Genomic DNA, 25,680 nt, shown 5'->3' on the forward strand with positions numbered 1-25,680 from the left:
AATAATTACAAAATGGAAAATAAAATATCATCTCCAGTTAGTACCTCTAGGCTAGAACTGTCACTTTACTGGAACAAACAAAAACTTTATGATGACTTTCAATGCCATTCATTTATTCATTCAACAGACATGCACTGAGATCTGACTCTGTGTTTGCATGATGTGTTTCCTACAGACCCCTATTTTATTATGTGTAACATCTTATACTTAATACCTTGAGGATAATTTTATTTAGGTTCTTCTAAATGATGGGACAAACTATGTCTATTTATTTGTCCAAATGGTAAAATAAAATTGCTTTAAACATTAGGCATTCAGAAAAAATATTTTAAATTGATATATTCTTAAAATTATGCATAAATGTACCATTTATAAGTATGATTTGTATCTATACATATCCTTTCCCCTTGTCACTTGACGAGATGATTTGTTTTATTATAATAATAAGTGCTAAGATCAGGAAGAAAACCATCTTAGATTTTCTTAAGTGTTACCAGGATTACTTCCCAGGTACTAAAAATCCCAACAAATTAGATATTTAAAAATACTTAATTTAACTTAAGAGCATGAGACCATGCGGCTGCATTTTCAAGTCAAATGAATGAAAATAAATGGGAAGTCTAATAGCCTTCCGAATAGGACCATTCTGCTTCACTATCTTGCTTATTCACAACATGAATAATTCTACATTCACAAATGTGGTGAACAGGTAAAAAGACAGGTCAAATAGAGAGTTACACACTTTGTTCAACTTTGAAGTCAAAGAGGTTAGAATTCAATGACAAATGCTTTTCCTTTGTTACATTATGCAAACCTGAAACTAGAGATGATAATATTTAATTAAAATAGTTCGTATTTGAAGATGTGCATCTTCATTTACCAAATGGATTAAACAACTGATCGATGTAGAAACAACAGTCCTATCACAAAGTTACATTACAGACCACCACAAAAATATGAGAAAAAAAATGTGTACCAATGATAGAGAAGAATAAATTATTTTTCAGTGCACATAATTAGGTATATATAGGATAATTTAAAAACAAATGGAGTGATTGCTAATGCTGCACCCTTAAAAATCTCCATCAAAATATACATGTTACCCAAGAGAGAGTGATAAAAATAAATTGTGACACAAAAGCGAAATGTTGTCTCTCTTCTTATCCTCAAAACCCGGATAATAGCTCATCAAAATAATTTGCCAAGTGTGCAAATGATGGAAGACTAATTCCAAAACCATTTCTCTAAATTACCAACAGACTTATATTCTTGATGCCTTTTCACGTGATCACAGGCCAAGCATGCATGTGATTCCCAAAATCGTGGAAGATTTACTGTGAAATCTTTCCTCCAGTTGAAGTAACTAAGGTATAATTTATTGTTTTTGTCTACTTCCTTCAGATACTTTGCTAGCTCACTGGGAGAGTTATAATCTTCCACATGAATGAATGAATCTGCTGGAATATAATTCTCATAGTTTTCCCTAGATGGCCCCAAAACAACAGGCACAGAGCCAGCCAGAAAAGCGTTGTAGAGCTTTTCTGTGATGTAATCTTTGTGGATTGAGTTTTCAAAGGAAAGATAAAATTTGCAAGTAGATATTGTAGGAATCAAATTTTTATCATTCACATACTCTCCAAATGCTTGCCCATAGGTATGGATTTCAATGCTTTTGCTTAGCTCATTGTAATACTTGACCCTGGCATGCTCAGGGTTCCAGTTACTTACAACCCAGCACACTAACTTCTCTTTGCTTGGCACTTCAAACACGAAGGGGTTTGTGCTCACGGTCAAGAAGCCATAAGGCACTTGGATATCTGAGTCGCGGCGATAAGTCAGAGTCAGATTGAACAGGTGCTCAATTCCACTCTTTTGGGGAGTGTGAGTTGGTGATTCCAAATTCATCCAAATCCATTTCTGGAAGGGTGGCCTCGCCTGCTGAGGTAAATTAGTCAGATCCCAACTGATGTCTCGGTGGTGGATCAGAACTGCGTGAGATTTGTTGTACAGAGAACGGTCCGTGGTGAGATGGCATCCTTGGATGTTGAACATTGCTTGGCAAGATGTCAGGTCAAAGGTCTGCCCGAATGGCCACACCCAAATCAGAATAGTCGTTTTATTGAAATAATTGGTTTTGGTGGAGAAGAAGTTTTTCATTTTCAGCACTGAGCTGGCTGACTCCATGGGACTGAAGACCCAGCTGTTGGTGGGCTTGATGTAAATGAGCAGACATGCCATGAAGCAGCCCAGGATAATGCAGACGATTAAAAATGGGCGGAGAATTCCTTTGGATGCTGAGGTCATAATTTTTCCTGTGAAACAGAAAGAGAAAGATAGAGGGGTAGGTAGCGGTAGAGATAAAGTGCTGATCAGAGATACAATTTGAGATAAACGGGTAGTACATCCTAAAATACACTTAATCGCAAAATCAATGGCATTTTCCTTTCCAGTATTAGCAACAGAGCTTTCATTCAAGCCAAGAAACTGCTTTTAAAAGGAAGTTTCCCCTAAACTGTATAAATAATGAGTCAGAATGTGCTATAAATGTACCAGTATATCTTCAAGGTGAGTTACATTTTTTTCAATGCCATCCTTACCTGTTATATTTTTATTTGCTTGTAGAAAGTAACTGACATGACAAAGACTGTCATCACTGAAGCTATGACTAAAAGTTTTAGTATTTTGATATCACATCAGATTTGTGAACATTTCCCAGTTGATATAATCACTTATTTACTAGTGCACTTTTTGAGTGCACTTTGTGACTTTGCGACTCAGATGGAATTCAATAGAAAATTAAACTTTAAAAAGGAGACCGCTATGTTTTCATACTTGGTATAAGTTTATCTTCACAGTTAAAAATGCATCAGAATAGTCATCCTGTAACAAATGGCAACTCTTGATGTCTGTTTTTTGTTTTGTGTTGTTTTTTTAGTACACTGATGCAAAATTTGATAAATTAAAATCCCTTTCTTTTACTTTTTATTTTTTTCTTACAAATTTTTTTTGTTTGTTTACTTTTAATGCTCTGTGAGTACACTCAATGTCCACTAGGATGTGATAGTCAAATGCTCTATTGGCATTAAAACAACATTCTCACCTATGTGGTATTGGGGCATTCAAAAAGTTTTTCTTAGGATTAAAATGATATTAATATTATCAAAATAAAGATATATGCATTCTCAAAAGAAAACAATTTAATGTCATGGGGAATAATATTGATCTTGTGAATTTTAGCAGCTAAAATATTAAGTCAAGGGTTAAAAAAATTTAATGTCTTCAATGTCTTTCCTCTTTGACTTTCATGCCTCCTTATGACCGTGAATACAAAGACAGAAATACATAGTATGTTTGCCAAACTGTCTCTTGACCAAATTACTTATCCTCTGAAATTCATTATTCCTCTCACCAAAATAATATGGTCTATCAATTTCAGATTCATTAAAGTATTTTGAAATTTTGATCTAAACTAGTGTAGAAACATTAGGTGTTTCCTTTCAGAAAAAGGGGGAAATTATCCTTCATTTTATTACCTAAATTTATTTGAATACTTAAAAAATCGTATTTTTTTATTATACAATTTTTCTTAGAGCATATGACACTGTGTAGATATTAAATGTTGATTTTGTAAGTCCAAAGATTGTGGAGCACTTCCTAGAACAGTTGTTGGAATCAAAGACTGAGGCTGGCCATCAAAGTTAGCTTCCGTGTTGCCCAATCAATAACACGAGGAGAAAATGTATATACTAAATACGTCCAGGAGCTGTTAATTAACCCTTGAGCTGCGGAGAACTCAGGAAGGAATGTGAAGGAAATCTCAACTCTTTAAAACTAAATGACATTGATGGTCCTACAGGTCAAATTTTGTGAAATATGGTTAAAACAGTAATTAGAAGGAAATTGACAAGTTTACACAATTTGGGGGAAATTAATGAACAAGTTGGCCAACTCAACCAGCTGGACAAAGAACAAGGGTCCAAGGCGGAAGAAATAAGAAGTTAAAAATTCAAGAAAGGTTATAGATCATTGAAATTGAGAGCAGTACAAAACCCCATAGTACAAAGTACAAAACCCCATAACTCATTATTAATAACGTCTGGATAAAATACATAAAACAAATTATAAACAGGGTCTTTCAAGAGTTTTTGGTATCAGCCTTTTACAAAAGATTTGCTCTATAAGCATTCTATACATAGAGGATTCTGTAGCAGGTATTTGCTGGTTTTTACTGGCAATCACTCTCCCTTCTTCTGATAATAACTCCCCAACTTCCTATCAGGATATTACCTCTCTTCCCCTGGGTACAATCTTTGGGACTTCAGAGAACAATACCTCCCTTTCTCCCCAACTAGTGTTGAGCAGGGGCGACAGATCATTCAAACTCTCTCTCTGGGACTTTAAAATTTGAGTCTAAGGGCCAAGAGGGGAAAATCTTGGAGCTGATGAGTCACAATAGGGTTCCCCGAGAAGACAATTATATGAACTCTGCTCTCTGCGTCCAAGAAGCACCTCAGGATCCCGCCTTCCTGGGCTTGGTACTTCAGGTATTCCTTCAGTCCCAAGAGCTACTCCACAAACCTGCAATCCTTTCCTTTTTGTTTACATTAGTTATAACTGGTTTTATTGCTTGAAACAGACAGATCCAAACAAACAGCAAAAACAAAACAAAACAAATTCTAACCAAGCCGCCCCCACCCGCAAAGTGAAAAACACGAAAACTCAATTCTCTCTCTTCCTCTTTTTCTTCCTGCAGTATATGAAGTATATAACTTGAATCTTTTAAAATATATCCACAATGATCTGGGTTTTTTAAAAACTACATATAAATTCTCAAAACAGCAAACAAATCTCTTCACTCCGCCTAGAGTTTAGTATTTGGTGGTGGGTGACGCCCGACGATGTAATCTGTTTAGGCAGGCTCAGAGGACAACTGTTCCCCATATAATCATTGTGGTGGTTAATGTCATGGTATTGAGTACCTGGGATTCTGCAAAAGTCTTCTGAATACTACGCCGAGTGTTCATAATTTAAATTGCCCTTTAAAAAATGTTTTGGGTGTCCTGTCGGAGAGTTTTGTGGAGCTCAGTGGAGCTGAGCATTGGGTGGGGGTGGAAACTGAGAGGAGGTTTGTTTTTGGTATTGCTTTACTTTGCTTTTACTCCTCCCTACGATTTTTGTGCTAGGATCCTTTATAAGAATAGAAATATAAGCCTTATACTTTCCACACTATACACTGAATTGTCTTCTTCCCTGAAGTACCATAAAACTTTATATATTTATCGCTTCACTTTCAAAGTTTCCCTTGACACCACACGTCCCACTAAACCTTTCTCTTGGGCAGTCTTGCGCTGGGTTCCAACAATTCTCCCCATTAGCTCCTGAGCCAAATGCCTCTTGCCTTTGGGAGAAATGCCATTTACTTTTTGGCAAGAAGATATTGGTTGATCTCTGGAATGCTATCAAATTTGTGTTTGTGAAACTTTCTCAAAGACTTTTGGATATATTCTCTGGTATTTCCAGGCGTAAGCCTCTGTTTTAATTCTTCCAAACACAAGAGAAGCTGCCACCAAAATATGCCAGCTTTGGTCACCAGTGCTTTTTCTGACTATTCCTCAGAACACATTCTGGCGTAACTAACAATTTCCTGACTTGCTCCTACTGTGGTTTCATCTTTAGGGATATTACCTCCAAAAGGCTCAAATCGCTCTCTTTTTTCACTTTCATTTTTGTCTCTGACATTTGTTTCCTTTGGCGTGTAAACTGCCAACTGTCACTTTCCTGCACTGGACACGTCTTTATCTTGGGCAGTTTCTATATTCAGTCTCTTTGAAATTTTCTTTTCAATTCAGGGATTAACTTTTTTTAGTTTGATCTCTTATCTGCTCTCTTCTCTCTACTTACAAGCACTAGTTCTTAATCACTGCTTCGATTCACTTTCGCAGCTCTATTTACCAGCTCTGGCTGCAGCTGGAGCAATCAGATCTGACGCTGAGCCCAAGGGTAACTTGGCCCGTGTGCCACCTAGCCGTGGGGAGTCCCACAGACGGGGCCGGGGGTGTGTTTCTGGCTGCCCTTCACAGGCAGCCTTTCATAGTTTGGTTGTCGGCACCAGCGCTTTCTATGATTATTGTCAGGTTTGAGACCATAGCAGCCAGCCAATGAAGGTCAAGGAAGCCTGGAAAATTTTTTATTTTGGGTCAAAATATTACTATATTTTGTTTCTGACTCTGAAAATAAGAGTTTCTTCCTTTCCAATGACAAAGTAGAGCAATTAACCCACTGGATGCTCCTTGACATTTCCTTGTCCTTCAAATCCACATCCAACCTAGCACCAGGTCCTGCCAGTTTTGCCTCCTACATATTCCTCAGATCAGTTGACTTCTCCCCATTTCTTAGGTCAAATGTATAGCATCTCTTGTAGGGATTACTGACCCTGCTTTTTAAGTGGTCCACCTGGCACTCACTTCTGATCCTTTCAGTTCATTCACAATGCAGTTAGATCAGTGGTTCTCAGAGTGTGGTCCCCAGACTGGCAGCATCACTATTGGCATCTCCTGAAATGTTAGAAATGCAAATCCTCCCACCCAAAGCCAGACATATGGAGTCAGAAATGCTGGGGTGAATTCTAGGGTGAGACCCAGAAACCCATTTTAAAAAGTCCTCCATTTGATTCCAACAAACACTTTTCAAACCATAGATTGCATGTTATCCCTCTGTTTAAGGATATGAATTCCAATGGCTTTTAAGATAAAGTCAAACACGTCTTAATGTGGCTTAAACAGCTTTGGATGATGGAGACCTTGCCTCTGTCTCCAGCCTCGTGCATGACAAGCTCCCTTTGGCATCCTCTGCAAGGTACTTGGCCCTCGTGCACAGGGTCACTGCCTGCAACAGTTTCCCTACTCTCTCTGCTGATTTGCTCCTTTGTACTTTTCAGGTCTCAGCTCCACTGGAAGTTGCTTATGGAAGGATCCCTGATAACCTCCCAACACCCTCCACTGCCCAATATACACACAGATCAAAGCAAAGGCCCCCAGTATGTGTCTCATGCTACCACGTGTCATTTTTGCATAGCACTTACTGCAGTGGCAAGTTCACCTATACTTGTGTGAGTGGTTAATATTACCTCTGTTCAACCACAGCTAGGCTTATAGGATAGATACTGGGGGTTTCTCCTCAGCATTTAACCCCTAGTGCCTCATCAGAGCTGGCCTATCCTTGATGTCAACAAATGTTTCTGGAATGACCAAATAACTAACAATTATCGAGCATTTGCAATGTTCCAGGCACCAGGCTAAGACTTTTATGTAGATTTTGTCATTTAATTCTCAAGAAAAATGTTTCTTTTTTTTCGTTTAACAAACAGGTAAGTATCACTTTCTATGTGACGTCATGGTTCTAAGCACTTAACAAATAGTGATTCCTTTAGCTCCATCATGACCAGACGAAATATACACTACAATAAAATTCATTTTTACAAATGAGGAAATGGATCCCTATTTGTCTCATGTCACACAGAAAGCGGTCAGTCAAGATCTGAGCACGAGTGGCTTGACCCCAGTGCATTTTGCTGTAAAAATACATGTTAAGAATTGAGATTTCAGCTTACAATTGCAAAGACGTCTATGAATTGTAAGAATAAAATTTCACTTTATGACATATATTACTCTGGAGCCATTGTTCATTAGAACAAACGAGGTGCAGCAACACTTCTCTCTCTGCTCTTATTTTGGAAATCGGTCCAGAATACTGGAAGTTTTAGGTAACTCTTCTCCTGCCGCCAAGATTGTGTAGAGAGGTAAATCAAAGCAGGGACAAGCCTAGATTTTTATCATTATTATTATTGGGATGTTATAAAGCAATTCAAGGAACGCCAAGGGTTGTTGACACATTTAGAATAGCTAAATCACTAACCCACGTCCTCTCAGGCAGTTATATCCTGCTAGCAATGTTCTCTTTCAGATGGATTCCTGACGTGCTGCTTTGCTGAGTCAGCTTTGAAAATCAGCTCACCTCAAAGATCTCGGTTGCCTAACAGAAAACAGACCCACAGACATAGAAAACAAACTTACGGTTACCAGGGAGGGGCGGGGGTGGGATGGGATAAGTTGGGAGTTCGAGATTTGCAGATACTAACTAATATCTATATAATAGATAAACAACAAGTTCATACTGTAGAGCACAGGGAACTATATTCAGTATCTTTTAGTAACTTATGGTGAAAAAGAATATGAAAATGAATAGATGCATGTTCACATATGACTGAAGCATTATGCTGCACACCAGAAACTGAACAACATAGTAAACTGACTATACTTCAATAAAAAAATATATTTATATATACAAAAAAATAAAAAGCTAGATTGCCTAAAAACAATAAAGAGACAAGGAATCATTTAGATACAATTTTCAGTTATACCCCAGAGTTTGCCCACATAATGTCATTGGTGAGTATTTTTTAATGGACTTGCAAGTATTTATTTTAATCATTACTTAAACCATAATAAATAATTCCTTCTCTATAAATTTCTATATTCCCTGGATCTCTCTAGATTACTGTAAAAGTTCATATGCTTTTGAGTCACCACTGTAGGACAGTTTGATCTCCATATGTCTCACTACCAGGAATGTCTCTTCTTCAAGGTGCCCCTCAATGGTTTCTGTGAAAGACACAAAAGATTCATGCAGACTCCAAATGGTCTGGCAGCAGCAGTCCCCATCCACCCTGTTTGTCCTTCCTCATGTGGCTCCACTAGTCCAAGAATCCGCTTGACGCAGCCTCATTTCTGCCCTAACCACTGATTGTGTGGACCTAGAAACCCAAACGCAGCTCTTCCCTGACCTCTAACCCTCTGGGTGCCAGGGTTCCTGGGTTCATGTTGCAGTTGGAAGACCAGCTCTCTAAATCAGACTTGGTCAATGACTCCAGCAACTTTGTGCTGAGACACTCACAACATCTCTCCCAGAACGTTTCCCTTTATTTTTGATCCTCTATCTACTAATAGTAGAGGCTTTATTCTAATTTACAGGGCAAGGGAGTGAAGCCACAGGAAATAAACTGCTTTGTCTCCCTTTGCGCTTTCCTCCACCCCTGTCCTCTATGTTAAATTCTTGTTCTTCTAGCTACAAAAACAAAAATGAAAACAAAACACAAGATACCATCATGCATATCAAAGGATGGTAATAGATAACTAAGAAGGAGGCTGCTGGAGAGAGAATATCTACCTATAGAGAGAAACACTGAATTAGATGGGGCATTGCCATGACAACAGCTTCTGGATCAGACCAAGTTTTGCACGCTGATCATCTTTTGAGCTCATGTGAAACTAATTAGCACCAGCTTTACTAGGATTAAATAAAAACAGCCCACTGTCATTAATGAGGTGCTTCTGAAACTTCAGGTTAAATTTATAGTAAGAGAATAGGCCAGTAAGAGCTAAAATAGAAAGGATGAGCTGCAAGAAGTCAACAACCTAAAAGACAACACGGAAAAAGTGTGGTTAAGGAGACCGCAGGAAAAGAAGCAAGTTGCAAGTTTACAAGTTCAATTCACTTGCAACTGAGTCACCTGAAAATAAACTGATTGATGGACTAACAAACTTAACAGAAGACAATATTATTACAAAAAAAGTGGAATTTAGGAGTAAAAACATCCAAGAGTGAGAAACTTAATCTTACAGATACAAGTACTACAGCCCTTGGAGGGGAGGACTTCTATCATTTTAATTCAACTGGCCCCATTGGCTTCTTTCTCTATAGCCTGAAAGAAACATCCTCAAGGGTCATCTAACTTTCTGACTCTGGATTCTTCCCTAAGAAATAATATTTTGAATATTCAGTTTACCAAGTAGATGAATACTCAGAAGAAAGGGCCATATTTGGTGAACATACTAGAGAAAATGGAGGCGATCAAAAAAGAACATTCTTGTTGTTTCTTCCCACCCCTCCACAGTGGAAAAGACCACTGTCCTCACATCTAAGGCTCATTCCTCCTCATAATTCTGGAATCTAAATGAGTAAAGTGACTTCATTTCAATTATTATCCCTGATTTTTCCTACATCTTCAACTTTGATATCTCTAATTGTTGTTTTCCCTTAGAATTTAAACACAATCACAGTCCCATCTTCTATTGAAGAACCTTTACCCTCCCCAACACTGCTCCTCTGTTTTCTCTATCTTTGCAGTCACATCATCCATACACCTGCCTGTCTCCAATGGAAATCATGATTTATTCCTTTGACTCCCTTAATCTGACATCTAGTCAATTATTACAATTAGTTAACTGAAATATTGTAGCATTTATTAAGTCTCATTCTTTTTCTCCATCCTTTTGTTACTTCATTGTTCGGGTCAGCATCGCTTACTTCGGGGATTGTTGTAATGAACCATTAACTATTATCACTGATACTGGTCTTGCTTTCCTTCAATCCATAGGAAACACTGTGACTTGAGTGTTCTTTTTTCGCCTTTCTTTCTATCTCTTTCAAACAGTTCTATTATAAAAGTTATGCTGGGGAAGGAGTTAAACCAGCTAGCCTGAGATCCCTCCTGATTACCCAGGAGATGGGGAGTGGGAGGGAAGGAGGCAGATGACCTAGTCCAATGTCCTTGCAAACATGGTAACTTGACCTCCGAGCTGACAGACTAATGATATTTGCTGGGAGGGAGAATTCTTATCTGTGAAATACTTTGAGGAAGATGTTTTTGGTTTAGAATTGCTCACCGTAAACAAATAAACACTTGTATGGCTTTATGAGGCATGGCTCCCTGGAGAATGTTACAGAAGCTTCACAACCGAGATGTTTTATAACTTAACTGCTCCCCACTGTGTGAGGTGACATTGAGGACTTCTACTGTTCTTGACCAGAGACTTTGGGTAATGTGAAAGGAGAGCCTGCGGGGAGGCCAGAACATTCCAGCCCTCTCCCTGACACTTGACCGATTGCATCCTTAAAATACTGGTAAAGTTTGACACTGGGCAGAATTTGAGATCGAAGTGAGTCTCAAATGACAATCTGATATTTGTATTAGCTTAATGCTTGCTGTATACATCTGGATTGCCCCATTATTTCCCAAATTGCTTTTACTATTTAACTTGCTATATTGAAGGAAATTTTTATCAGTTATACTTGTTAGTAATAATATCCCTTCAATTTTATATTTGTTTCAAAGTTTTTAGTAGGCTGTCTTTGGATTTAATTTTGGCATTTTTTGGTACACAAAGCTATTAAATTGTCTGTAGTTGAATATGTGTTATCTCTTTCCCCTTTTCTTCTCGTTATGTTAGTACTTAGAAAGTATTTCATACCTGAAGATTAGTCAATGTGTTATTCTAGGTTTTATTGTAATTTATTTTATATTAGGCATTCTAATTCTTTGGAATTATTTTTATTCTTTACATATAGTAAGGAGTAACGATATATTTTTCAAATACCTAGCCAATTCTTCCCAACAATATTTATTGCATAATTTTTCCTTTGCACATTGTTTTATTTATCAAACACTTTCAGGTATATGTATGAGTTCATTTCAAGATTATCTATTCTATTCCATCGGTCTATCTGTTGATTATAGCAGGTTTTAAATTGTTTATATAACTTCCCTCCTCATAAATATTTTCTTTAATTGCATATAACCTATTTGTTCTTCAGATAATTTTAGAGTTATTTTCATCAAGTCCATCCTTGAAAAAAATTTGTTAGTATTTAAGAAGTATTTCATTATGTCTATTGAAGTTATTTGCAAACTATGACATACCAAATGTAGTTGTTCTTTTCAATGAAAACACGCTGTGTCATTCTATTAAAATTGTTTCATATCTTGGAGTAAAGATTGGTGGCGTCTTATGTCTAGAATATTTTTCTGAGGCATTTCATCTGTTGTCCTTGTCGCTGTGAGGTAGAGCATCTTTTTTTTTTCCCCTTCACATCTCCTGATTATTTCTGAAATCGAGAAAAACTAACGATTTTGCATTTTTACATTTTATTGAAACACTTTACAGAACTCCTATTAACTTTAAGAACTTTCTATTGGTTTTATTGAGTTTTTAAAATATATTTGCATAACCTATGTAAATAATATTTCTCCTTACAATTTCAATAGGTAAAATACATTGCTTGTGGCTTAGAATTTTTGAAATGACATTAAATAATAAAAATGATGGTTGGCTTCTTTGGCACATTTCTGCTTATAAGGACTGTGTCACTTCCAGCCATTGTGTGAGACAGAAATACTGTTTTCATGTTAAGGAAGGTGCTTTTTATTCCATGTTTAAATCAATTACTGATTCTATTTTTTTCATTTGTTTTACTTACGTCCTTTTTCTTCTACTAAAATTATCCTATGATTTTTCTTATTAGGTCTTTGATGTGTTATAATATTAACATGTTTCCTTATATAAATCTTCCTTAAATCATTGGTATAACACCATTTTTCTGTACTGTTCTTTTTAGTATGCATTTTTTGTTACAGGGCCTTCTTAAGTTTTGGTATTAAGGCTAGGCTATTTACATAACAAGTTAGATGAGATAATATCACCATTGCACTGTCCTTAACAAATTGTAAGCACAAAATAAATGTCAACTGTTATTATTAATATTTATTTTAGGCATCAGGAAGTATTATTGAGAAGATTTTGTAACATGAGGATTATTTTTCCTTGACAATGTGAAACCAGTTGGCCCTGATCCTCCTCTTTTTTTAGTTATCAGATAGCATTTCCAATTTCTTTTATTTATATATTTACTTATTTCTCTATTTTTTGAGTTAATTTTGATTATTTGCATTTTCCCAGAATTGTCCTTGGCAATTAAGGATTTTTGGATATATTAACTGCATAGAGTACTTTTTAAGAATAACAACATCAGAGCAACAACAGTAACTTCCTCTGATTTTTTCTTATGATCAAAATTTCCCCTGTGTCTACTTTTATTTATCCTTAAAGAAGTCAGATGGAGCATTAGCTCCTGTTACAGACTGAATGTTTATGTCCTCCTCAAATTCATATGTTTAAGCCTTAATTCCCAGTGTGGCTGTATTTGCAGATGGGGCCTCTAAGGAATTAATTACAATTAAATGAGGTTGTAAGGGTTGGACCCTGGACCAAAAGGATTAGTGTCCTTATAAAAAGAGACACCAGAAAGCTCTTGCTTTTCTCCCTGCCCCTGCAAACCCACAAAAAGGAGGTCACGTGAGCACACAGCTAGAAGGTGGCCTTCTGCAAGCCAAGCAGAGAGCTCTCACCACACACCTACCCTGCTGACAGCTTAATCTTGAATGTCTAGCTTCCAGAACTGTGAGAAAATACGTTTCTGTTGTATAAGCCTCCCAGTCTGTGGCGTTTTATTATGGCAGCCCTGGCAAACTAAGGCACCTCCTCATCCAAGGCTTTCACATTTTGACATCCCTTTTATCAGGAATGTCTGTCACAGCACTTACTTTATTGTATTGCTCAATAAATTTTTCTTTTATGAATGAAATCCACAAAAGGGTATATCCCTCCTCTCAAAGGAATAAACTCACTATTCAATGACCTGTGTGTATATGTTAATGTGACCGATCATCTCTAGGTGCGGTGACAGAGTCTTTTTTTTTTCTCCTGATCCTGGAAAGGAGAGAAACAAATCCTGAATGTCTTCCCTCTGGTGTCTAAGTGCCAGGAGGTCTTCTCCAATGTCTTCTCTTTGTCTTTCTCTAACTTAAAAAGTAATAATCAAAGTGTAGTAGATACAAAGGTAACAAGTGATTCACTCACTATGTATTCATCTATGACTCAAACTTTTTTTTTTTTACTTTCATGCTAAGTGAAATAAGTGGTAGATTGTATCTTTAAAAGATATGAAAAGGAAGACCACTCACTGGCTTGTGGGCTGGCATGTTCTGTGACTCAGAACATCTGCTCTGCACACAGTATGCCTGGTTTCAAATCCTGAATCTACCTCCAGCTCTCTATGAAGCTTTCCGGCACATCCTCAACCTTTCCATGTCTCAGTTATTCATCTGGGGGAAAAAAAAGGCTACCTACCTGCCTGATTTGTGCATACAAAATGAATTAATATATATAAATCACCTGGCACATAGAAGCACTCAGTAATTATGAACTATAACATTCGCTACACATACACGTGTAGGGCTTAAGATGTATGCTTTTTCATTACTGAACATGAAATTGCCACATATAGCAGTAGCAGTAATAAGCTTTGCACTTCCTCTGAAAGACGGGGTTACAGAAGATTTTACGTGGGGTAAACTAGTCACTTAACCACCGAGCAATAGGTCACATCTCACAAAAAAGAAAGTGGTATTTTGCAGCATAAATGTGTCACTACTTGTCATTGGCCACAATGCAAAAGGCAATTTGCTCCATTTTAATTTGATTTTGTTCCATCTTTTAGAGTAATTACTGGACAATTATTTTGTCATAAGCTGTATGCTTAAATGGCAAATCTGGTTCCATGAGATTAAGAAACTCATTTTCTCTGATGTGCTTTGCCCCTCTTTGACCTTCAATTTCTGAAAACATATTTTTAGGTGTTATCTTTAGAAGTGATTTTTCACTCATTTTCATTTTCTTAATTGTCATTGCTTTTCTGTACTGAAATTCCATTTTTTCCTTACAGCTAGCAAACTGACCCGAAGCTTTGCATATAGCAGATGCTCGTTAAATATTTTTTTAAGTTCCTGTGTTTATGTGACACAGTGTTATAAATGGATGGTACAATGAATGTTAAGTAAGCTGCTTTAAAGAATTCATAAGCCAAAAAAAAAAAAGGTGGGAAAGTAAGATACAAGTCCTGTTGAATAATAAATATTTTCAAAGATTTTATCTTAATAAGAAAGACTTTCCTTCTCTGAGCTGTCACAGTTTCTGTGCATCTGTCCAACATGGCACTTATGTCATCATGAGATCAAAGTCGATTTGCCAGTGTTCCTTCCCTATTAGACCCTACAGTCCACGGACACATGAACCAAATTTATTTTGATTTTCTTTTCTAGCTACCTCACAGTTTCTGGTACATGGGAGGCATTTTTCTAAATGATTAAATGAATAAATAAATGCATGAATGAAATATCAAGCAAACATTCTGACCTCATGGATTTTTCCTTCCTTTGTTTGGAGTGGAGAGGACAAATTTTCTATGGTTATATGCAATATGGGATGAGGACACCCAAGCTCCCAATGTCTAGAAATTTCCAGCCATAAACATTTCAAAGATTTAAGAGAATGGGGTGTCTGCTCTTTGTGGTATGAAATACTCAGATCCTTTAGAAATCCCAAAGTTAGGGAAACTGCCCTTTTTAGTTGTTGTTAGATGGCAACTCTGTGAAAGCTAAATATAAGTGAGATCCTTAAAGCAAAAGAACTTAGTATTTATTTTCACCACGTGATTCCGTGAATTTCTAACAATAGATGCTGAAGTGAAGCAAACAGGCACAGTACAAAAGTCAACCACATGCAGCAGTGAGAACGTAGACTGATACTTTTTGACTGCTTATTATATTAAATGATTAGCATACTCTTATTAAGTATTGTAGTTCATATTCCTTCCATTTCTATTTCAGTGAAATAGTAAATCAATCTAGGAATTGAGACTTACAAATAGCTATTTCTAAAAATAATGGCATTATTCAAAGCCTACAGTTAGTCTCCTTCATTAATGACTGACAAGTGGTTGACAATAAAAATATTTGCAATTTTTGCATCAACTGAAAATGGAAAGATTTGTGAGCATTTGTATTGATGGTGATAGAAAATAATTCAGCAATAATTTTTAGCTGGAAAGTATCTTTTGTGATAATCTAAACTGACAGTCTCATTTTATAGCTTAATGAGAAAATAGACATGGAAAAGTTTATTTCTTACTAATGCCACATATTTAGTGACACAGTAGGAATTTCAAGCCACATATTTTGGCTTATGGTCAAATACTTTCCATAATACAATGCCTCTTTATGAAATTGAGAAGTAAGTAGTGATACTAACAATTCGAAATGAAAAAAGTCCAAATGCAACTTATTCAGTGGACTAGGATTACGATAAGTAAAACAGAAAAGTAACTGAGAAGAGAAGTCTTGCCTGGCTATTGAATCGACGTAGCATCTTGCCTTGGCCCTCCTGGTCTGCATACATCCCTTTACTTCCTCCTCCTTCAAGACAGTGTCTGTGTCCCAGGCCCCGGAACACAGGGATTTGGGGCAGTCCCAGGAGCCAAACAGAATGGTAGTTCAGTCAAATTTTGTTCTTAAGTCTGACGCTCTTCTAGGCCTTTTAAAAGTGGTAGCAAACAAAGCCTGCCTGTCAAAAATTGTTCCTGCTCTGGGGAAACAGAGGTCTGTGTAAATGTTCTTAGTGGGCATGAATCTAATGGAAGAGGAATAATTTAAAAAATAACTAGTATTACTGAGCATTTACTATGTGGCAGACTCTGTTGAGGACTTTGTTACACACTGTGCATAGATAGCAATAATCGTAATACTATCTTATAGGGCTGTTTTGAGAGTTAAGTGAGATAATGAATCAAAGTGTTTGGAAATCGTCTGGCATGCAGACAGCACTTGGTGAAAGATAGCTGTTACTATCAGTGTCTCATTTAATCCCAAAGATCCTGTACAAAGGCTGACATGTCATGAATTTTACCAAGTGAGCAGAATTAATATTTGGTGGCTTTGGGGCCAGAACCCAGACCCACTCCCTTGACCCCACTAGTTAGCATCCTGCATCTTTTAGGAATTTTGGTTGAGTGAGAACGATGAACAAAGGCAGACTCTAAGGTGCATCTCCTGCTGTCTTACACAGCAGCTGAGCAAGCTGTAGTGTGTTCTCTGAGCCTTTGTATTTTTTAAACCGGAATAACACCACCTACCTAGAAGGGTGGTTGTGAAGAAATATAAGGCAACAAAAAAGAGTAATAGTTTGAAAACTCTGTACATACTTTCCTTTTTGAACTTTCTCAATGTTTGACCTTTATCTTAGCAGGTCTGTCTACCTAACCATCTATGGGGGAAGTTGGGTAGGTAAGTTAGGATTCATTTGAGAAGTAAAATGAAAGGAGAATGTAATTTTCAGCTTCTGAGATGTAGTCTCAGATGCAAGCTCAGTTATTGTGAGACGAGATTTTTCAAATGCCTTTATTCTGTTTTTAACATATCAAGGGCTAAGGAAGCTCTCTGGGCTTTGGCCAAGTTGGGGGCGCTAAATAATTGAGGGTGATATTAAAAACAGGGAAGTGGCGTAGTCTCTTAAAAACCACAGGAGCTTTGAAGTCAACTTGAGCAGGGTCATCAGACACCTGAGATCTTGAGGGACAGCTTCCCCAAGCATCCCTTGGTTCATACGTGCTTTGGGTGGGCGAGGTGTGGCTGGGAGGCTTGCTAGAGGGGAATGCCATGATGTGGTGAGGTGGCCCAGCAGGGCTGCACAGCTGACTGCCTGGCCCAAGACTGGGTGGCAGCCACAGCCAGACCCCTGCTCATAGCACCAAAGAAGCAGAGGGGAACCCATGGCAACCAGGCTGCTCCACTGTGTGTCCTTACTGGTGAAGAAATAAAAATTTTGTACTTGAAACAAGACAAGAAAAATGTAAACACTTTTATCTGCCTGTTTGGGCCTCCTCCCTCCATTCTAGAGTGCTGTGCGCCTCTGCACTATGTATTAACCAGACCTGCCGACGGGCAGAAACGCCTGCTCAGCCATAAAGGTCAGCTTTTCTTCTGCCGGTGCCAGCCGTGCAACTCCTTAGAAGACAACACTTCTTTCTCAGTCCTGTAAGGGGCCATGAGGGCCCACCATTCGCCTTGTACCTGCACACATCTTCGGTGAATTTTATGTACAAGGCCGATAAATCATTTCCCCTTAAAGATCACGACTGGTGCAGAACAGACTGGTCAGATAGTCTGGAGAGATATGGGCTGCACCTAATAGAAGTTCTTAGCTTAAATACTTACTTATAACCTTATTAATGTTAGTTAACTACCTTGTATTTTGCCTATTTTACAAGATGGCTGGTTCTTGAATGACCAAACATGTGCCTGAGCCTCTGATTAAAATTAACGATGACTAGGTGACTTAAAAAGATTGGTCAGATATATAGTCCTATCAGATCAAGGCCTGAGAGAGTGTAACTCTAGATAATAGAAGAAACAACAAGAGGGAACTACTCCAGGACCATGACAGACCCGTAATACGAGTGGCCCAGGGGTTTTTTTGGCTGTTGTAAATAGGTCCTAGTCCAGTAACAGCGCACTGCGTGGCCTAACAACAAAACCCGTGCCCAACAGGGGACTGAGCCTTCCTAGTGCCAAGGGACAAGCTGGTCACGAAATGCCTCCTAAACTTTCATTGAAATTAAGACTGAAAGGAAAAGAACTGTAAAATCAAGAATGTTACCCATCAGCCAGTTCTACAAGAACCAAGTCATTAGCCACAGGAGTCACTGACTTACAACACACCCTGGAAGGAATTCAGGGTGAAGATCAGGATGAGGCACTTTGTGCTACAGGAAAACTGCCAGAACTGGCCCTCAGGTGGTTAGATGTTTTCAGGAGAAAATTTTAAGAACCCAGTTTCTTACATCGTCATACTTAGAAAAGCACTAAAACCATTAGCTAAGATTTCTGTTCCTCTCAAAGAGTAGCGAGTTTCTATCAAGATGTGGGCATGACTGCAGGTACTCCCTTCACCAAAATCACACATACGCTGGCCTCTACCCTTCACATCTTTGGAACAGATGTCAGAGCTCTCTGAAAGACTGCCTCTCGGGTCATAATCTTCAGGTGGCCTCAAGTAGAATTTTCCATTTCTTTCTTAGATGACTATTCATTAATTTTTGTCGACACTGGGAAGTCCCAGGTCACAGTGATCCCAGCCTCAAACTTAAAACAGCAGGGCAAGCCAGAAGCAGGGAGACTGAAAGAAACCAGACAGGAAGATGCGTCCCCTCCTTTTCTTGCAAGGAGGTTTTATCTGAGGTTCTGAGAAAAGCAGGGGAAAAGAGACAATATCTGAGAGAATAAAAAATATATGACCACAATGGACTTTTTCAATCAAGGGGCAGATAACTCTAGGCCTGGTGGCCAAATCTAGCCATTGCCTGTTTTGTAAATAAAGTTCTACTGAAAACAGCCATACCCATCCATTTATGTACTGTCCATGGCCAGTTCTGTGTTATAGTGACAGACTTGAATACCTGCCACAGGGATCCTATGGCCCACAAGGCCTGAAACATTTACTGTCTGGTCGTCTGAGGAAAAGGTTTGCAACCCCTGGTCTAAAACATCAGGTAGAGTTTATTTTAGAATGTAATGTGATGTGCATTTATTTAGTTCGATATTTGGTGGCTCAAGTGGAATGCCAGAACTCAGCATTTCTCTTTACTACTAGTTTAATCTACATTAAACTAGGTGCCCACAATATCTGTATATAATTATCACTGCTAGCCACAGAGTAGATACCATATTTGATGACTGGATTTATATTAATTTGTCTCTGCATCTTTCAAAGTAACCTTATTTCTCATTTATTTCTTAGCAGATAACGTAGTACTGGAGATGTACTCTGTTGAGACAGAAGGTGGGAGTGGGGCAGGGAGAAAGTGAAAATAGAGTTCCTTGCCTTTATTCAATAAAGGCAGAGCTGAGTGTGCTAGCTGGGAAGGTGATGGGGCCATGCCCTCCACAAGCACCTTTATTTTTCTCTTTGATGAGCTCCAAGATGTATCTTTGAAACCATAGCCTTGGGGAAGTGGAATCTGAAAGGGTATCCTTTTAGCTTTAAATAGTCCCTGTAAGAGTCTTGATATTTGTTGGGACATTTTCTCAGTGCAGCTTCAAGGACATGAAGTCCTGAAACCTAGCTGACTCCTAATTGTTAAGGTTGAAGTCATGATTGGCAGAGCAACACAATTAGTCCATGGCAATGCTTTGCATAAAATTCTGAAACATTTTGGAATCAAAATCTCCTTTGAATAAATGAAAACTTTTAGACCTCTATCATAAAAAAAAAAAAGGAAGGGAAAAAATAAGTGTATGAAATGATTTGCATTTCATTTCAAGGAATTTTTTTGGGGAATGATTTCTAAATAATTTGTTCAGAAGTGGGCATGTATAGAAGTAATCCTTGGGTTTCCATTATTCACAGATCACTTCCTTAAGGTCTTCTTGTCTTCCCCATTTATTTCCATCTTCTTCAATCTCTCTAACCTAGTCATACTTTCTGGGGTCCCTTTATCATTTTTTTTCCTGGTTCCAAATAAAAGCATAATGATGAAAGGAGAAAAATAAGATTATAATGTGTTTATTCTGTTACTATGGCAGTGTCCAACTTTTTAATTTGGGGACCCCTGTGTCTGTTTTTAGCCAGGAGAAAAACCCTGGCAGATAATATGCTGTTAAACCTCTGACTCCAAGTAATTCAGTGAAAGATAACAGTTCCATTTCAACAGACTTCTACAGTGGAGAAGGTTTTCTTAGGTATAATTTACATCTTTCTCATTGTAATTTGCAACCATTTAATTTGATTCTCTCCATTTAGAGAGAAAACATCTAGCCGACCTTTTTACCGAGTTTTTAATATTTTTGAAAATAGCTATTGACAACCCTCAGCTATCCTTTCTTTAATAATAATCTAAGTTTCTCTAACATCTCTTCATACTGATGTGCCACTCTGTAAATACAAAGCTGTGGTTACTAGGACATGAATTTGAGTGTTTTACCAACTAAAGAATTTCACTTGCCATCTGGTTCTACGAGAATGAAGTCACTAGTCACTGTAGTCACTGACCTTTAACACACCCTGGAAGGAGTTCAGGGTGGTGATCAGGAATGAGGCACTCTGTGCTCTGCAAAAAAACTGGTAGAACAGGTCTTTAGATAATTAGACATTTTCAGGAGGAAATTTTATGAACCCAATTTCTTGTACCTTCTCATACCTAGAAAAGCACTAAACTCATTAATGGAGACATGTGCTCCTTGTGACTAACAGCGACCTTCTCGTGACTTAGCAGCAACCTTCTATCAAGATGTATGCTTGACTGCACAAACCCCTCCACCAAAGCCATATATATACACCACCCTTCCCCACCACCTCCTCAGAGCAGTTCCTCAGAGCTGCCTGAGAGGCCGTCTCCCGGGCTATAGTCCTCAGTAAGCCCCAAATAAAACTGAACTCACAGCTCTGACGTTGTGTGTTTTTCCTCCAGTCGACAGTTTTGGCAACCAGGAAGGAAACCAGAGCAGACGTCTCTCCTTCGCCTGAGCTCTGAGGATCTGAGCCTTGGTACCAGCAGAGGCCTTGTGGGCCCATCCGCCTCCTCGGAGAGTCCAGAAGAATTTGGGTGAGTCTTTCCTGGTTCTCCAATCTCCTGATTGTTGGTTGATGATCCTGTGTTTTGTTTGGCAGTGTGTAACAGGTACCTGGCTCCCAGAGGTTGAAAGTTGAAAGATACTACAAGGTCCCCGCCAGGTGAAAGATACTGGGGGAACTCAGTTGAAAGACGCTTGGAAAAAGTGCCCCTTTGCTCAGTTGAGAAACAAAGAACAGTCTGCACTAGGTGATAGGTGAGGAGCTGGCCTATCATCTTTCCTAAATGAGAGTTACCAGAAAGCCAGCCTCCAACTAACACCCTAACAGGGTTTATGTATTTACATAGTTGCAAGAACTAACTTAATTGGGAATTAAAGAAAAATCTTGTGTTGAAAATGGCCAAAATGGGGCTCTTTTATTGCATATATAGTTAAGTTAGAGAAAGCCAGCTCAGTAAAACATATTTTCAGAATTCTTATCCTGAGAGAACAAGTCCTTCTAAGAGAAGCTTGCATTTCTCTCCTTGTGCCTTGAGATATAAATGTTCTACGAAGGCTTCCAGGAATACTTACCTAGAGCATCTCTAATTCTTGAGACTGAGGGGGAAAAAAGGGAAAAGAGGCCCTTTGAAACTTAGCTTATTACAACCATTATTATAAACTAGTGAGTTTTATATTATAATACTTGATTCATAACTAAGTTTAAAAAATGAAGCTATGAAATCTCTGGTTGTGTCTGTCTATAAGTCTATGTGTGCATTGTAAATATATCTCTTTAATTCCAGATAGTATTGCCAAAATTAATTTGTAAATGAATGCTATTTAATTGGCTTAAAGGAAATTAAGCACTTATATAAACTCTCAGAAATATTAAAGTAACTAAACCAAATGAATTTCAGGTTCAAGTGAACTGGGAAATATTCAGTATTCAATTAATATTTGGCATTGAAATTAATTTCTTTGTTGATTTAATTAATACAGACAAATAAAGTCATCAGCATTAAATATAACACTTTTATTGTATCTAGGTTTACTAGAAGTCAAGTAAGATCTTGTTATATCTGTTGTGAATTTGTCAGCAAGCAAAGTAACTCGGTATAATGAAAATTTTTATAAGTATATTAAATGTAAGTGAGATAAGAGCTTTTAGGTAAGCTCCTCAAGAATAATTATGTTTTAGGAATGTCTACTTAAAAATAGTCTCTCCAGATATTTGGTAACTTGAAACTAGCATTTTGCTAAATTAAGTTAAATGACAGAGGTTTATTGAATATCTAGGTCATTCCCAAATAAAATAAGACACTGAAACATTAATTACTGAACATTGGACTGTGTTAGGACTGTGAATAAATATATTTGGTGCCACACTGAGATATTTTCTATAAAAAAGCACATATTTTTAGAAATTAATGCTATTTTTAAGTTTGCTAATGTACAGACTGCTAATGTAAAAGACAATTCATAATTGCTTACTTCTTAGTTTTTACTAGAAATTAAGGTTTTGAAGAGTTGAAGATTCTAATTTCAATACATAATTTAAGCTACTAGAAATAATAAAGGAAACGTTTTGGTGCGCAGAGAAAGTAAGATTTTCAGTAAAAGAAGGGATGAGGAATGAAAAAGCAGTTTGTTAAGAGAAAAGAAAATAATTTGCCTTAAAGCTAGTTATTTCTAAATAGGAGAGAAAATAAGGGTCAAATTAATATGGATATAGAAAGTTATAGAAAGTCTGTGAGAAGAAAAATATCTTTAGAATGGGATTCTATGTATGGCCAGAACTGACTAGAATAATCTTAATTGAGTTTTAATATTAAAGGTAAAGTGGTACAAGTCTGAATTTGGTTTCTCTCTCTGTTAAGAGGACAAAATTTCTTAAAATATTGATCTGCTTTTGAAAACAGGTTGGAAAATTTCCTTACCTATAACTGGTAATCTGTTAAAACTTTCTGTATTTGCCTTTGAAATCTTTTACTGTCCTTTGGTTGAGTGAATAAGTATTGTTTCACAGTGACCTATGATACTATTTGACAAATGTATCAAACCATCTTGATGTTTTTACAAACTTCCACGAGTCAAATTCTAATAAAGTTCTTTTGACTGTGAGCTGATTCTGGGATGCTCCAAAGGTCCCCTGAAACATCCCAAAGATAGATGTTAAACTAATTAGGTTCATTTGATCTGTTAAATTACATGGGGAGTATTGTTAAATGAGTAATAAATCTTCTTATGTTATATTGTATGGGTAAATGTAATTACTCTAGACATTCTAGAAATTACATGGAATTCCTAAAAATCTGATATGTCCTGGAAAAATGTCATGAGTCATAATCCTAGTTATTACCTTAAGATGTTGTATGTCACAACAGTAACCATGTTTCTCTCTCAATTGCATTTTAACCAGGTTTTTAAGCATGTCTTAAGTCTTTTGTTGTTCAGTTATTGCTTTACTCAGATGCCTTTGCAAATATGCTCCCTCTTCAAGAAGATTCATAGCAAGGAATTTTTTTTATAAGTATAGGTTTCTGATAATTTTCAAATCATACCACTGAACTGGGTAAGAAATTAAAAGAATTCTGACTAGAAACCTGATGGCTTTATAAAATGGTTAACTAAAAAAAGGATGAGACACAAAAGACTGCATGAACTGGTGAATGTGGTAATAATTTTTATGGTCTCTGTCTGAAACATTACTGGCTTTTAATCTGTGCTTCCAGATGTAAGAAAACCCTTCTCCTCAAGCTAATTACGGCTTATAGAAATTTGATAAATTGTACCTTTGTAAACAGAAGTGAAACATTTGTTTTTTATCTCTACCTGATCCCTCTAGTGATTGAAAACTCTTAGGTTTCCAGCAGCCTTATCAGATAGTTACATATTTTTCAGGAGAGAATTTTATAAATCCGATTGCTTGCATCTTCTCATACCGAGAAAAGCACTAAAATCATCAACAGAGACAGCTGCTCCTTGTGAGTAGCAGCAGACTTCTCCCAAGATGTGTGCTTGATTGCACACACCCCCCTCACTGAAATCATGTATCTGCTGACTTCCCCTCACTTCTACAGAGCAGTTCCTCAGAGCTGTCTGAGAGGCTGTCTCCTGGGCTACAGTTTTCAGTAAGTCCCAAATAAAACTGAACTCACAGCTCTCACATTGTGTGTGCGTGTGTGCGTTTTTCTCAGTTGATATATTTCATACAGTGGTGAAGAGTTTCTATCCAATCTTATCTTTTTTACTTCAATCCCTAATGTGTTGTTTGTGCATCTTTAAAGTGGGACAAGTAGTAGCCTATGACTTCGAAAGAAAATGAGAGGTTTTTAGGCCATTAGATTCCATATTTCCTGTCTCAACCAGAAATTCCTCATTTTAGAAGCCCTATTAAACATTTATTGTATTTCTCTTAGTCTTGATTCACAGAATAAAATTCCACACTTCTCTTTAGAAAAGCTAAATAATGATTAACACAAATTATTAACTACTTGGTTATGAAAATGGATTTAAAAAATTTAATGACAACTATGTGGCAATCATGTTTATTTAAGACCTTAAAACTCTTAGCAATGCTATAAGATGATAATGGATCTCATGAAATAGCAATAGAAAAAAATAATAGAAAATCTGTAGGATTTTTCTTTTAAATGTCCATAATATATGTTAAATTATCATACTGTAAACACAAAAGACTAGGTGTTCTATCTTGCCAAATGCATACCTTTATGAGACAGATGCAGAAATATTTTTATCTCTTAAAATATTCATCATTTTGTTCTGTTTTGTTTTTAATTGAATAGACTTTAAATGAAGCAAGGACATAGTCAAGAAAACCTCTAGTGAACACAAAGACTTTGAGAAAAAGATATACTCAAGTCCCACCTCCCACCAAGAAAGAGGTAAGGTCATGTGGTTATATGTGGTAGATTCATCAATTAATTCAATCCTTATGATTTTCCCCCAAGTTCATGTTGAACACTATTCAGGTTGCTGTTGATACAGCAGGTAAAGGGGATAGACAAGCTCTCTTCTCTCATGCTGATAACACTTTATTGGGGAATGGCAGACAGTACAATAAACACAAGTAAACAAGACAGTATCAGTTAAGGCAAGTTACTTGGAGAGAAAAAAAAAAAAAAACCACTAGAGAGTGACTGGTGCCTACATAAATAATATTAGGGTATTTACCGGGAGACTTAAATGACAAGTGGGAGCCAGTCCTTCAAAGATCTGAAGAAAAAGCAGCAGAGAAGAACTAGAGGAAATGGAAAAATGCCATTGTGACCAGACAGGATGCTGTGTGCCTTATGGAACTGTATCATTCTTCACAAGGAATACATTTCTTGACCCTCTCCACCAGTCCAAATTCAAATCTCCCATTTTCTACAAATTCT

At 37.2% G+C, this 25,680-nt stretch overlaps 1 protein-coding gene and 1 long non-coding RNA gene across 6 annotated transcripts in view; one reads left to right on the plus strand and one right to left on the minus strand.

Annotated features, from left to right (window-relative positions):
* The window catches only part of LOC106729935, a 303,006-nt gene that overhangs the window by 180,769 nt on the left and 96,557 nt on the right, over nt 1–25,680 (plus strand). For all 4 annotated transcript variants that reach the window (XR_004321765.1, XR_004321764.1, XR_004321766.1 and 1 more), the window contains 2 exons: nt 21,196–21,330; nt 25,087–25,185. This is a non-coding gene — a long non-coding RNA (uncharacterized LOC106729935). The remainder of the gene's footprint in view (nt 1–21,195; nt 21,331–25,086; nt 25,186–25,680) is intronic.
* FUT9 (fucosyltransferase 9) overlaps nt 97–25,680 on the minus strand; it is a 78,941-nt gene continuing 53,357 nt past the window's right edge. Inside the window, exons 1-2 of one of the 2 annotated variants that reach the window (XM_032484427.1) lie at nt 20,778–21,069; nt 97–2,312 (exon numbers count right to left, since the gene is read on the minus strand). In XM_032484427.1, coding sequence (XP_032340318.1) covers nt 1,225–2,304 — 1,080 coding nt within the window. In that variant the 5' untranslated portion in view covers nt 2,305–2,312; nt 20,778–21,069 and the 3' untranslated portion in view covers nt 97–1,224. Of the gene's footprint in view, nt 2,313–20,777; nt 21,070–25,680 lie in introns of those variants that run through there. The other variant, XM_006187243.2, reaches the window with a different exon arrangement.

This window comes from Camelus ferus, chromosome 8, assembly GCF_009834535.1.
Source record: "Camelus ferus isolate YT-003-E chromosome 8, BCGSAC_Cfer_1.0, whole genome shotgun sequence".
In the NCBI taxonomy this organism is placed as follows: Eukaryota; Metazoa; Chordata; class Mammalia; order Artiodactyla; family Camelidae; genus Camelus; species Camelus ferus.